This window comes from Schistocerca nitens, chromosome 2 (genome assembly GCF_023898315.1).
Source record: "Schistocerca nitens isolate TAMUIC-IGC-003100 chromosome 2, iqSchNite1.1, whole genome shotgun sequence".
NCBI lineage: Eukaryota > Metazoa > Arthropoda > Insecta > Orthoptera > Acrididae > Schistocerca > Schistocerca nitens.
Window position 1 is genome coordinate 844,060,488 of NC_064615.1, and position 15,812 is coordinate 844,076,299.

General features: G+C 42.7%; 1 protein-coding gene across 1 annotated transcript in view; it reads left to right on the top strand.

Moving 5' to 3' along the window:
• The window catches only part of LOC126235382 (facilitated trehalose transporter Tret1-like), a 352,999-nt gene that overhangs the window by 240,846 nt on the left and 96,341 nt on the right, over window positions 1–15,812 (top strand). Inside the window, exon 4 of the mRNA XM_049944104.1 lies at window positions 13,458–13,724. Coding sequence (XP_049800061.1) covers window positions 13,458–13,724 — 267 coding nt within the window. The remainder of the gene's footprint in view (window positions 1–13,457; window positions 13,725–15,812) is intronic.

Here is a 15,812-nt window from a genome sequence, read left to right on the forward strand (position 1 = left end):
AGATTTTAGAGGTCAGGACCATCACATACAACCTGCGGTAAAATAAGCAGCGAGAGAGTGTCAAACGGCAAGTCATCCTCTAATAGCGAACTTAACGCCGGTAAGAGGCGACCGTGACCGTCTCAAGTTTGGTTGCGCAAGTTTGCAGGGAGGACAAAATACAAAGGACAACTGAATGTAACGATTCGTAGGATGTCGTTGACCTATTGCGTAGAGGTAAGGCAAATTTGTATGAAGATGTTAACTAAAAAGTTTAAAAATGTATTGCTGACACAGTTATTGAAGATAATTTCCTAATCATCCCACATATGTGGAACGTGTAGGTGTTCTGCCTAACGGTAAAAGTTTTTCGAACGAGGTGGGGGAATGGCTGCTGTACTGATTAGCAGGATTTAAATACTGCTCGTTATGAGTCGTAAGCCGATACTTCTTTTCCTTGGAGTTTAATTCCGTTTCCAAATTTCTCCTTGGTTCCCTTTATTGCTTGCTCTATGTACAGACTGAATACTGGCGGAATAGGCTGCAACACTGTCTGCTTGCATTCTCAACTACTGCTTCCTTTTCTTGCCCTTCAGTACTTTCAACTTCAGTCCGGTTTCTGTACAACTTGTAGGTAGCGTTCCGCTCCCTGTATTTTATTCCTGATACCTTCCGAATTTCAAAGAATGTTCAACTCAGAAACTCAGTATCGTAAATTCTAAATATTTGCATTGTCTTTCTTCAGTCTTAGGTAAATAGGATCAGTATTGCAACACATGTTCCTACATTTCTTTGGCACTCAAGTTGATATTCCCTCAGGTTGACTTCTAACGGTCGTACATCTACTTCTACCTGATATCTATGCAGTTCGCAGTTAAGTGACTGGCAGCGAGTTCATCGAACCATCTTCAGACTATTTCTCTACCGTTCCATTGTGCAACAGCGCACGCGAAAAAGGAACACTTAAATCTTTCGGTGCGAGCTCTGATTTCTCTTATTTTATTACGATGATTATTTCTCCTTTTGTAGTATCAACAAAGTATTCTCGTCTTTGGAGGAGGAAGTTGGTGATTGGAATTTAGTGAAAAGATCTCGCCGCAATGGAAACACCTTTGCTTTAACGATTACTATCCCAGCTCGCGTATCATATTTCCTGGTAATACAAAACGAGCTGCCCTTCTTTGAACTTTCTCGATGTCCTCCGTAAGTATAACATATTGCACAGCAGTACGGACAGGTGTAGTGTACATAGTCTCTAGTTGATTTGTTGCATCTTCTAAGTGTTCTGCCAGTAAAACATAGTTTCTGGTTCGCCTTCCCCACAACGTTTTCCATGTGGTCGTTCCATTTAACTTGTTCGTGACAGTAGTCCCTAGGTATCTAATTGAACTGACAATCTTTAGCGTTCTGTGATTTCTCGCGCAACCGAAATTTATCGAATTCCTTGTAGTGTTCACATGGACGAACTCACACTTTCCATTACTTAGCGTCAATAATTCGTGTTAATATTTTGTAAGCATGACTTATTCAAGTGAAGGCTCATCTACACTCACACTTGTCAGTTTCTCGCTCTTCGGTATTGTGCCAATGAGTATTAGTAAAGAAAGTTCTCGAGATTCGAACTTAGCAGGTTTACAGTAGTAATTTATTTAGCTACCATTATTACTGGATCCAAGCTCTTTATTCATTGTAACTAAATATGAGAGGGCTAGATTCCAAACACGCACGGTGTCGGGGGCCCAGTAACTTGAACGCAGTGGTACCATACTACTTACCGGTTAGTGAAGCCAACATGATAATACTGTTCTTCGAGCGCCTTTAATCAGAGCAGAGTAGTACTTAACCGTAATTATTCTATCTAAGGATAGTTCCACAGTTCCACCCTTGCTGATACATGCTAAAATTTCTCTTTTAAGAGTATAGTGAAGAAGCACCCAGGGATGGAGGTGGTTAGCCAGCACAGTAAAGTTTCAAAGATTATGAAGAAGTTCGTTTTTGCTAACGAAGTATTTTAATCAACGATACAATTATACAAGAGTTCGGTAAAAACAGACATGTTTGGACCTTGCAGCAAGAGTGCACAAATGATGTTGATCTTAGGCAACCACCTTCCCATGCGTGCATTTACGAGACCGATATTCTTGGAAGAGATGCGAATACAAGAGAAAACTGCAGTTGGATTGCATCCTGGTCAGACACAGATTCCGAAATCAAATGCTGGATTGTAAGGCATACAGACTCGGATGGCAATTTAGTAATGATGAAAGAGTAGAGTGGCGTCCAAGAGAATCTTCCATTAAAATGAATGTGAGAAATGGTGTGATACTGAAGTACCGAGGAGTGATGAGATACGTTTGCACTTAGCTAAGGCTGTAGATGCCACAACGGACAGTTCAGTTGAAGAGGAATGAACATCTTTAAAAAGGCAATCACAAAATTTGGACAGACAAACGTGTGTATAAGGAAGGAGATAGGGAAGAAACCATGAGTAACAGAAGATCGACGGAAGAAGGAAGTACAAAGATGTTTAGGGAAAGACGGGAACTGAGCACTCTAAGTCTCTTACGAAGGAAATAAATAGGAGGTACAGGGAAGCAGAGGCCAAATAGCTGAAAGAAAAATGTGAGAAAATTGAAGTCCAAGAACTGACTCAGCATGTAGAAGTCAAAACAACATTCGATGAAATTAAAAGAAACTGATGCAGCAGTAAGAGTACAAAAGGAATTCCACTGTTAAACACAGAGGAGAGAGCTGATAGATGGAAAAAGTACAAAGAAGGCCTTTTCCAGAGAGAGGACGTGGTAGAAGAAGAAATATTTGATCTGGAAGACATAGGAGATCCAGTATTAGTCAGTTTTGGAAGACTTGCGATCAGGTAAGGCAGAAGGGGTAGACAACACTAGACCTACTTTGGAACTTCTGATATCATTAAGAGATGTGGTAGCAAAACGTTTATTCACGTTGGTGAGTAAAAACTGAATCATACCATCATACTTCAGGAAAAATATCAGGCCCACAATAGCGAAAACAGGAATGGCAGATAATTGCGAGAATTATTGCAAAATCAGAGGAATTGTTAGATGATAGTCAGTTTGAATTTAGGAAAGACAAAGGCAGCAGAGAGACAGTTCTGACGTTGCGGTTGATAATGGAAGCAAGACTTACGAAAATAAGGCGCGTTCATAGGAATTGTCGACCTGGAAAAAGCGTTCGACAATGTAAAATGGTGAAAGATGTTCGAAATTTTGAGAAACATTGGTGAAAGATATAGGGAATGACGGGTAATATACAATACGTACAACAACTAAAAGAGGACAGTGAGAGCAGAACATCAAGAACGAGGTGCTCGAATTAAAAATGGTGTAAGACAGGGACGCAGTTCCACTCTACTACTTTTCAATCCGTACATCGAACAACCATTGACGTAAATGAAAGAACTTTGCAGGAGTGGCATTAATATCCAACATGAAAGAAAATACGGATAACACGGTATTCTCAGCGAAAGTTAAGAAGAATTACAATGAAACGTCCCCTTTTAACAATTATACACGACTGTCCTTAAACTGACACACAATATTTTGTTAGCGCAACGCAATCTGACTTTCAATAATCCCTACAAAAGAATGGGCCCTGACTAACATTAAACTATACCTTTCACAAATCACTTACCTCACAAAAATCTTCGCTACTCAAGCTACTGCAATACAGCAAGCGCCACTACTGCCAGCTAAATAAAAGATTCAAAGTACTGAAGGCACTAACTACTGATAGGCATAGTTAGCAAATGAAAGTTTTGATAGAGAACAACCAATGTATTTACCTGAATAGTCATAATATATATAGCAGTTCATGACAAATTTCAAAACTCCGCCATCTCTCTCTCCACATCCACCACTGCTGGCGGCTCACCTCCAACTGCGCAACGCTACGCGCTGTTCACAGCCAGCTGCCGCTGCCCAACACTAAAATGGCAGACAACAATGCAAACTAGCCACAGACTGCACACAGCACAGCCAGTGATTTTCATACAGAGGTGGCGTTACCAATAAAAAAAACCTAAACAGCCTACTTACATAGGTTTTTTTATTGGTAACGCCACCTCTGTATGAAAATCACTGGCTGTGCTGTGTGCAGTCTGTGGCTAGTTTGCATTGTTGTCTGCCATTTTAGTGTTGGGCAGCGGCAGCTGGATGTGAACAGCGCGTAGCGTTGCGCAGTTGGAGGTGAGCCGCCAGCAGTGGTGGATGTGGAGAGAGAGATGGCGGAGTTTTGAAATTTGTCATGAACTGCTATATATATTATGACTATTCAGGTAAATACATTGGTTGTTCTCTATCAAAACTTTCATTTGCTAACTATGCCTATCAGTAGTTAGTGCCTTCAGTACTTTGAATCTTTTATTTAGCTGGCAGTAGTGGCGCTTGCTGTATTGCAGTAGCTTGAGTAGCGAAGATTTTTGTGAGGTAAGTGATTTGTGAAAGGTATAGTTTAATGTTAGTCAGGGCCATTTTTTTGTAGGGATTTTTTTTTGAAAGTCAGATTGCGTTGCGCTAAAAATACTGTGTGTCAGTTAAGGACAGTCGTGTATAATTGTTAAAAGGGGACGTTTCAACAATACCTGTTGAATGGAGTATGCAGTCTAATGAGTACAAAACATGGATTGAGAGTAAACTGAAAAGACTGAAGTAATGAAAAGTATTAGAAACGAAAATAGTGAAAATCTTCAAATTAAAGTTGCTGACCACGAAATAGAAAATTTCAGGTATTCTGCTACGTTGGAAACAAAATCAAAAATGACGGACGAAACGAGAAGCACGTAAAAAACAGGGTAGCACAGGCTAAGAGGATCTTGCTGGCCAAGAGAAGTCTACTAGTATCGAACCTACGTCTTAGTTTTAGGAACAAGTCTCTGAGAAGGTACGCCTGGAGCACATCAGTGTATTGCAGTGAAACTTGGACAATAGCAAAATCGAAACAGAAAAGAATCGAACAGTTTGAGGTGTGGTGATATAGAATGATATAGAAAATTATGTAGACTGATAAGGCAAGAAATGAGATTCTCGGCAGAATCGGCGAGGACAGAAATACACTGAAAACTCAAAGAAACTGAAACACCTGCCTAATATCGCGTAGGGCCCACGCGAGCACGCAGAAGTGCCTCAACAGGACATGGCATGGACTCCAGTAATGTCTGAAGTAGTGCTGGACTGAACTGACATCATGAATTCTGCTGCGCTGTCCATAAATCCGGAAGAGTACGAGGGGTGGAGATTTCTTTTGAACAGCACGTTGCAAGGCATCCCAGATATGATCAATAATGTTCATGTCTGGGAAGTTTGGTGGCCAGCGGAAGTGTTTAAACTCAGAAAAGTTTTCCTGGAGCCACTCTAGCAACTCTGGACGTGTGGAGTGACGCATTGTCCTGCTGGATTTGCCCAAGGCCGTCGGGATGCACAATGGACATGAATGGATTCAGGCGATCAGACAGAATGCTTACATACACATGTCACCTGTCAGAGTCGTATCTAGATGTATCAGGGGGCCCATATAACTTCAGCTTCACACGCCCCATGCCATTACAGAGTGTCCACCAGCTTGAACAGTCCCCTGCTGACATGCAGGGTCCATGGATTCATGAGGTTGTCCCCATATCCGTACACGTCGCTCCGCTCGATACAATTTGAAACAAGATTCGCCTGACCAGGCAACATGTTTCTAGTCACCAACAACCCAATTTCGCTGACGGCAGGCCAAGGCGAGGCATAAAGCTTAGTGTCGTGCAGTCATCAAGGGTACACGAGTGGGTCTTCGACTCTGATAGCCCATATTGATTATGTTTCGTTGAATGGTTTGCACTTGTTGATGGCCCAGCGTTGAAATCTACAGCAGTTTGCGGAAGGGTTGCACTTCTGTCACACTGAACGATTCTCTTCAGTCGTCGTTGGTTCCGTTCTTGCAGGATCTCTTTCCGGCAGCAGCGATGCTGGAGATTGGATATTTTACCGGATTCCTGATATTCACGGTACACTCGTGAAACGGCCGTACGGCAAAATCTCCACTTCATCGCTACCTCGAAAATGCTGTGTCTCATCGCTAGTGTGCCGACTAGAGCACCATTTAAATCTTGATAGCATCAGTAGCATCAGTAAGCGATCTAACGACTGCACTAGAAACTTGTTGTCTCATATAGGCGTTGCCAACCACAGCGCCGTATTCTGCGTGTTTTCATATCTCTGCAATTGAATGTGCATGCCTATACCAGTTTCTTTGGAGCTTCAGTGTATGTGTAGAGCATTGACAAGAAAAGTAGACAGAATGATGGAATGTGTGTTAAAAGATCAAGTAACTAGAAGGTAAAAACTGTAAGGGAAGGTATATTTTGAACATAGGTGAAGGAATTTATTGAACAAATAATTGAGCACTTAGGGGCTAAGTTGTACTCTTAAGTGAAGAAGTTGGCATTGGAGAGGAATTTTGTAGCGGTCCGCATCAAACCTGCGTAAGACTGCCGACCAAACAAACATTATAATCTCTTGGTATTTAGTTGATTAAATGTCTGATTTATCAAATAACCGAGATTTAACTGATTTTTTTTATTGTTCAGTGCAGCTTTTCACACCATACAGGTGTATTGCGTTAGTCGGTTTCCAATTCGTTTTGATCTTCTGATTGAAAAATGTAAATATCTTATGACATTGTTGGCTGGGATGTGCCAAGGAGGTCGTTTCAGCCACTTTTCGAAAAGAACGTTCTTCCTCTGTGCACCTTGGCCCATTTCCCTTATGGGTATTTGGGAGTTCTGTCGTATGTTACTCGTATTTATAGTGTAAGCGACTGTAATAGATGTGAATATATTGTAGTGTATGATTATGAGAGAAGGGAGAGGGTGTACGTACAGTGCAGGCACATAACCCACTCACGAACAGCACCATGGGTTCACCGAGTTTAAAGTCCCCATCCAATGGACAGATGACCATCAACAGTGTCACGTGCCCTCATTTCATGAAACTCTGTAGTGAAGTTTGGAATGGAATCCACGAGATTAGTGCAAAGATTGCTAATCTCGAATGTACTCCACCAACTCTGCCTCACTTCCCAGCAAAATTTTCATTAATCATCAGGATCCAGACTGGCTTACATTCGAAACTAGCGTCACCACACAGTCGTGCGTTAACGACCTCGGCTAAGATGACTGCTAGACAGTAAATGATAAGAACAGCAGAGGGCCTGTAACAATACCTTGGAGAAACCCAGATATTACATGTTTCACTAGATTTCCCGTCGGTTTCTATGTAGTGTGACAATTGTGACAAGAAATCACGAATCCGGTTACAAAACTGAGTCAATTCTCCATAGGTGCGAGTTTCATTAGAAGCCACTTGCGTGGAACGTGATTCCTACCCGTTTTCAACTACGCATTCCACTCTGTAGTCAGACTGAAAGCGAGCCTAGTCCTCTTTTGAATGGAATAAGTCTCAATCAGTTAAATTTATGAGTTGATGAGTAATTAAATCAGTTAAGATTGTCTCCCAGATTTGATTAAATTCAAATTAAAGACTCTCGAATCTACACACAAAATATTAGAAAGCCAAATCTTCATTGGTAATCAGCTGGCTTTGAAGGAGCCAGAGTGAAAGGTTGAGTAAGGTTGAATAACGCTAGCAAAAACTGAGAGACTACTGAACATTTGTTCACTGATTTAGATTACAAAAACAGGATCCACTAAAATAATCTCAAAGGGATACCTGGTATTTGTTACAATACCACTTCGTAATTCATATCTTAACACGTGGAAACAATGGAGGATAAATAAGAAAGCAAAGATTCGTCAAACTACACGCACAGTCGTACCAGTAATCCACACGCGGAAGGAAGAAACCATAAGAACAATACCGTACACCTAACTTATGCACAAGAGTTTGGAGAACAGTTAGCTTTATCGGTCAACCGTGTGGTCCGTAACTTGCACAAACGTTATCACTTTCGGAAGTACGAAAACTACGGAAACATTTGCAAATAAAGCAAATTGGCACACGATTTGAAACACAGGTTGAACAACGAACTTGAACAAATAATAATGTTTAGCTGAGGACTCACTGCATGCAGGGAATGCACTTGGTCTAATTCACATAAAAAAATACAGTGTAAAACGTATAATTTACGAAAGATATTCACCTAAATTAAAGTTAAAGTCGCACAGAAAGTTCTTACAATAAGAGAAGAATGAATTGCCGGAGGGGAAGGGTTAGTATATCACATGAGAAGGACGTGCTTACAATCTCCAGTTCACAGGTACAAGGGACACGAAACTGGGGAAAGGAAATCAAATCAGATTTTAATACGAGCTTACAGAAAATATAAGGAAATATAAGACACATTTCCACGTAAGAGATTCACACTAACTGAAACTAGATACAGATTGGCCAGGACTCTCTCCTATCGCTAAGCTGCTTAAGGAGAAAGATTCGATTTAAGGTACTATTGAGAAACTAGATAGCACTCCCCAACTGAAGGTAATTTTACGGTATGATTTACTATGGTTAGTTTTAAAGAACGCATTAGTATGTGTATTAGTAAGTATTAGTATTAGTAAGATCTTACATATTTCAACTCCCTAACTTACATTACTAGAAATGATCACAACAGAGACCATCACCCCAGTGTACAATGCCGTTCCACGCTTTCAACCTGAGGTCAGCAGGTAGCAGCGAAAATAGCCAGAGGAAATACGTTCTGGCTACCTATACCAGCCTATACAGTAGCTGCTGACCAGTTCCCTAATGTCTCTTCGGCCCAGCATAACGCAAGTTCTACACAGATGTTGGCTAAACAGCCGCTACCATTCATAGAACTCATGCCTGTGAACCAAATACGAGGGACGTTGCGAAGGTAATTTTCGTATTTTTATTCGTACGGAAATTTTATTATAAAAAAAACACACAATGGCATCATGAACTATACACCTTACACTGTTTTTCGACATTGTCGCCACCGACATTGAGACATTGGTCTTGGCGGGCAATCACTTTGAAGAAACCACTCTGTATCTTGCGATACAAGGAATTGTCGCACAGCCTACTCCACCTCAGCACTGGTTTATAACTCGAGAACGTGGCTTTCAGTGCAGGGAACGGATGAAAGCCCGACGGGTTTACGATGCACCACCAGCCAGCAACCATTAGACGAGATATAACGTCACCATACACGGTCTGTAGGCGTTTATGGACGACGGAGACACTAGTTACACGTGCCCATTCATAACGGAAATACGGCGAAATTTCACTGGCGACTACGTTATCAGTACACGTTGGTCTGTCATAGCGATATGTACTCAAATAACTTCGGGGATACCGGTCTACTCCCACGCTCTCTTGTTTGGCGCTCTTCGCATGCGTCATTCCACTTCCACTAACCTCTTCCGCCGTCGAAACAGTAACGGGTGTGGATACATACGGCGTTTGTTTGTGTCGCCAGGTGTACTACCATCTCTTTAAAACGCAGTGACGAAATTGACTTTCGGAATGTCCGTCATACGAGGTGTGGCTAGAAAAAAACCGGACTAGTACTGGTGAAACAATAAAACGAATGCAATAAGGCTGAAAGTCGCGTGGCCTGTCACGTGACTCTCGTTCCGCCTACTGCTCGAGTTTCATCTGCTTCCTGCACTCAGTCTGCCCCTGGCGTCTGTTTTAAGTAGTTGACATTTTGTCTGTGCGTCGGAAAATGTTGAGTGTACAGAAAGAACAGCTTGTTAACAGCAAATTTTGTTTCAAACTAGGAAAATCTGCAAGTGAAACGTTTGTAATGTTACAACAAGTGTACGGCGATGATTGTTTATGGCGAACACAAGTGTTTGAGTGGTTTAAACGATTTAAAGATGGCCGCGAAGACACCAGTGATGACACTCGCACTGGAAGACCATTGTCAGCAAAAACTGATGCAAACATTGAAAAAATCGGAAAACTTGTTCGACAAGATCGCCGTTTAACAATCAGAGCAGTGTCTGAGTTAACAGGAGTTGACAAGGAAAGTGTCGAACAAGTTTACCGATTTTTTCAATATTTGCATCAGTTTTTGCTGACAATGGTCTGCCAGTGCGAGTGTCATCACTGGTGTCTTCGCGGCCATCTTTAAATCGTTTAAACCACTCAAACACTTGTGTTCGCGATAAAAAATCATCGCCGTACACTTGTAACATTACAAACGTTTCACTTGCAGATTTTCCTAGTTTGAAACAAAATTTGATGTTAACACGCTGTTCTTTCTGTACACTCAACATTTTCCGACGCACAGACAAAACGTCAACTGCTTAAAACAGACGCCACGGGCAGACTGAGTGCAGGAGGCAGATGAAACTCGAGCAGTAGGCGGAGCGAGAGTCACGTGACAGGCCACGCGACTTTCAGCCTTATTGCATTCATTTTATTGTTTCACCAGTACTAGTCCGGTTTTTTTCTAGCCACACCTAGTATATGGAAACATCACACACAGACGTTCACACACTCTCTCTAGTAGACGACAAAAGGAGTAGGAGAAGGAAGACAGAAATATAGACTGGGACACAGAAATATAGCATAGGCGCTAATAAACGTGATTAATATGTCTATAGATGTGTAAAACGCAAAATGAAAGTTGAGAAAATACAACAACTGAACGTCAAAGTGCCACTATGGCATTGATTTCTTCATTTGTGTGGCCATATTGTCCGTAGTAGCTTTAAAATTCTTGAGGATAGTTTTGTTATGTCGTTGCAACTAGTAAGATGCGTGATTTTTTTCATCAGACGCGTTTCGTTTTATTGAGGTAAAGCATCAAAAGTGACCCGTAATTATTTACATTTTGATTTGCTTTTAGATCGGAAAACAGTTCGTTAAGAATATGTTGATTTGCACTTACGGTGATTTTCGCTTGATTTCCTCTTACGTCGGGAAATGCCGTCTGCTAGCACATCGCTGATCTTTTTCTGCATTAGACACTGATAATTTTGGTCTAGTTGTTCTGCAGCACTAAGCATTTATGTTTTTCACAGCACACTTTTTACGCACACCACAGTTAGAAGTAGAAAAACAAACAAAAAACAGTGGTTTGCGTAAAAAGTGTGCTATTGAAAACATAAGAAATACATAGTGCTGAAGAACAACTGAAAATTAGACCAAAATTATCAGCATCCAATGAAGAAAAACATCAACGATGTGTTAGCAGGCGACAGTTCCCGATGTAAGCGCAAATCAAGCAAAAATCACGGTAAATACAAATGAACATATTCTTAACGAACTGTTTTTCGATCTAAAAGTCACTATGGTTATCTAATGACACCTTCTACTGTTCCTCCTGCTACCCAGAGTCAAAAGCACAGATGCACCGACAGGCACAGGTGCTAAGAAGTGTAGAAAAGCCGAAGAGAGCTCAAAAGAGCCAATGGAACGGATTTCAGAAGACATATGCAAATCCAGAAATATGGAGTCAACTTGAGAAGCCTTTTCGATAACACTCATTGCTTCGTGTGAATAACGTCAGAAAAGAGATATTTTCTGAATACATGCTGGTTGTGTATCAACAGATTGTTTTCTTTGAGCTATTCCGTAATGTTTGAACGCAGTACAGGTTCCAAAACCCTACTGAAGTTATGGGTCCGATTCCTGGTGATGTCACTAGTCCTTAACCCAATCTAAACTGGTTATGGAAAGATCTCCAGAATGAAAGAATCCTCCTTCCACCTGATGTTGGAAACTGGTTCTTGTGTCCTTAACAGCCATGAGGATGATGCCAATGCGAGGACAGAAATTGTATAATGTTGTTCTTGTTGTTGTGGTCTTGAGTCTGAAGACTGATTTGATGGACCCCTCCACTTTATCCGGTACAAGACTCTCCATCTCCGAATAAATACTGCAACCTACGTCCTTCCAAATCTGCTTACTGCAGTCATATTTTGGTTTCCTTCTATAATTTTTCCCCCGCACGTGCCTCTAGTACTATATTGGTGACACCTTGATGCCTCAGGATGTGTCCTACCCAACGACGCCTTCTTTTAGTCAAACTGTGCCAAGAATTTCATTTCTCCTCAATTCTATGCACTGCCTCCTCATTAATTATATGATACACCCCTTTGATCTTCAGACTTTCGTAGCACCCCAACTGACAAGCCTCAATTCTCTTCTTGTCGGAACTGTTTGTCATCAGTTCCATCAATGCTACTCTAAACACACACATCCTCAGAAACGACTTCCAACATATAGAGCTATATTTGATGTTAAAAAAATTTCTATTCTTCAGAATTGCACTTCTTGCCATTGCCAGTCTGTATGTTGTACCCTGTCTACTTTTAAGGCCCAAATAGCAAAACGCTTTTAGCAGCTCGTTTCCTAATCCAATTTCATCAGATTCGCCCGACTTAATTCAACTACATTCCATTATCCTCGTTTTGTTCTTGTTAAAGTTCATCTTATACTCTCACCCTGCCTTCAAGACAACATCAATTCGACTCAACTACTCTTCCATATTCTTTATTGTCCGTGAGAGGATTCTAATGTCATCAACAAACATCAGTTTTTATTTCTTCTCCCTGAAGTTAACCAATTTCTTCTTTGGTTACCGCTACTGCTTGCTCAAAGTCCAAATTGCATATGATATACACCTTGGTTGCACTACACTGTGCCTGACGGAACCTTATGTTCACAGAATGAGATTTTCGCTCTGCAGCGGAGTGTGCGCTGATAAGAAACTTCCTGGCAGATAAAAACTGTGTGCCGGACCGAGACTCGAACTCGGGATCTTTGCCTTTCGCGGGCAAGTGCTCTACCATCTGAGCTCCCCAAGCACGACTCACGCCCCGTCATCACAGCTTTACTTCTGCCGTTATCTCGTCTCCTACCTTCCAAGTCCGCAGCTCGTGGTCGTGCGGTAGCATTCTCGCTTCCCGCACCCGCGTTCCCGGGTTCGATTCCCGGCGGGGTCTGGGATTTTCTCTGCCTCGTGATGACTGGGTGTTGTGTGATGTCCTTAGGTTAGTTAGGTTTAAGTAGTTCTAACTTCTAGGGGACTGATGACCATTGATGTTAAGTCCCATAGTGCTCAGAGCCATTTGCACCATTTGAAACCTACCTTCCAAACTTTATAGAAGCTCTCCTGCGAACCTTGCAATATCCTTTCTTTCAGGAGCGCTAGTTCTGCAAGGTTCGCAGGAGAGCTTCTTTGAAGTTTGGAAGGTAGGAGACGAGATACCGGCAGAAGTAAAGCTTTGAGGACGGGGCGTGAGTCGTGCTTGGGTAGCTCAGTTGGTAGAGCACTTGCCCGCGGTAGGCGAAGGTCCCGAGTTCGAGTATCGGTCCGGCACACAGTTTTAATCTGCCAGGAAGTTATGTTACTATCGTCTCAACTGTTCTCGGCTTGCAAACTGCTCTTGATAAAACGTGAGAGGTGGTTGTTGGTGGTGCCGGACGTGTGTGACAGGAGCGCCCTCGCCTCGGTGTGTGTCGCAGGCAGCATCGCGTACATCTGCCAGCCGGTGGGGGCGGTGGTGGCGGGCGCGCTGCTGGAGACGCTGGGCCGCAAGCGCTCGATGCTGCTGGTGAACGCGCCGCTGCTCGCCGGCTGGCTCGTCTTCTACTGGGCGGCGCGGCCCGAGGCGCTGTACGCCGCCTGCGCCGTGCTGGGGCTCAGCGTCGGCTTCATGGAGTCCTCCGTGGTCACCTACGTGGGCGAGATCAGCCAGCCGGAGCTGCGCGGCATGCTCACCTCGTACGCAGGTACGCCGGCGCGCTGCTAGCACTGTGGGAACTCCCAGTGGCCACTTCTTGTGCCAGCGATATGCTAAACACCGGCCACGTAACGGCGGAACGCCACGTTTCCTGTTACGTGGCTTAGAAAAAAAGAACGACGGCGAGGAAAGCAAGCACCGTGACTGTGGCAGGGGAACACTTGATACTTATCCCGCTCATTTGCTTTGTGTTAACTCCTCTCTGCGTTGAGCTGTTCCCGTTTATGTGGGAGGCCACGACGCCGGGATCACGGATTTACTTCGAACTTTGTACACCTTTAGCAGGCCATTAAAACAACATAATGCACAAGTAATAAGGTTCACTACTATGGCAATTCCGAGAAAATCGCAAGAGAAGTTTTACGCGTCTATTATGTCATCGACATACCGGGTGATCAAAAAGTCAGTATAAATTTGAAAACTTAATAAACCACGGAAAAATGTAGATAGAGAGGTAAAAATTGACACACATGCTTGGAATGATATGGGATTTTATTAGAACCACCCCATATTGCTAGACGCGTGAAAGATCTCTTGCGCGCGTCGTTTGGTGATGATCGTGTGCTCAGCCGCCACTTTCGTCATGCTTGGCCTCCCAGGACCCCAGACCTTAGTCCTTGCGATTATTGGCTTTGGGGTTACCTGAAGTCGCAAGTGTATCGTGATCGACCCACATCTGAAAGACAACATCCGACGCCAATGCCTCACCATAACTCCGGACATGCTTTACAGTGCTGTTCACAACATTATTCCTCGACTACAGCTATTGTTGAGGAATGATGGTGGACATACTGAGCATTTCCTGTAAAGAACATCATCTTTGCTTTGCCTTGCTTTGTTATGCTAATTATTGCTATTCTGATCAGATGAAGCGCCATCTGTAGGATATTTTTTGAACTTTTGTATTTTTTTGGTTCTAATAAAACCCCATGTCATTCCAAGCATATGTGTCAATTTGTACCTCTCTATCTACATTATTTCGTGATTTATTCAGTTTTCAAATTTGAACCATGGACCTTGCCGTTGGTGGGGAGGCTTGCGTGCCTCAGCGATACAGATAGCCGTACCGTAGGTACAACCACAACGGAGGGGTATCTGTTGAGAGGCCAGACAAACGTGTGGTTCCTGAAGAGGGGCAGCAGCCTTTTCAGTAGTTGCAAGGGCAACTGTCTGGATGATTGACTGATCTGGCCTTGTAACAATAACCAAAACGGCCTTGCTGTGCTGGTACTGCGAACGGCTGAAAGCAAGGGGAAACTACGGCCGTAATTTTTCCCGAGGGCATGCAGCTTTACTGTATGATTAAATGATGATGGCGTCCTCTTGGGTAAAATATTCCGGAGGTAAAATAGTCCCCCATTCGGATCTCCGGGCGGGGTCTACTCAAGAGGATGTCGTTATCAGGAGAAAGAAAACCGGCGTTCTCCGGATCGGAGCGTGGAATGTCAGATCCCTTAATCGGGCAGGTAGGTTAGAAAATTTGAAAAGGGAAATGGATAGGTTAAAGTTAGATATAGTGGGAATTAGTGAAGTTCGGTGGCAGGAGTAAAAAGACTTCTGGTCAGGTGACTACAGGGTTATAAACACAAAGTCAAATAGGGGTAATGCAGGAGTAGGTTTAATAATGAATAGGAAAATAGGAACGCGGGTAAGCTACTACAAACAGCTTAGTGAACGCATTATTGTGGCCAAGATAGATACGAAGCCCACACCTACTACAGTAGTACAAGTTTATATGCCAACTAGCTCTGCAGATGACGAAGATATTGAAGAAATGTATGATGAAATAAAAGAAATTATTCAGATAGTGAAGGGAGACGAAAATTTAATAGTCATGAGTGACTGGAATTCGAGTGTAGGAAAAGGGAGAGAAGGAAACGTAGTAGGTGAATATGGACTGGGGCTAAGAAATGAAAGAGGAAGCCGCCTGGTAGAATTTTGCACAGAGCACAACTTAATCATAGCTAACACTTGGTTTAAGAATCATGATAGAAGGTTGTATACATGGAAGAACCCTGGAGATACTAAAAGGTATCAGATAGATTATATAATGGTAAGACAGAGATTTAGGAACCAG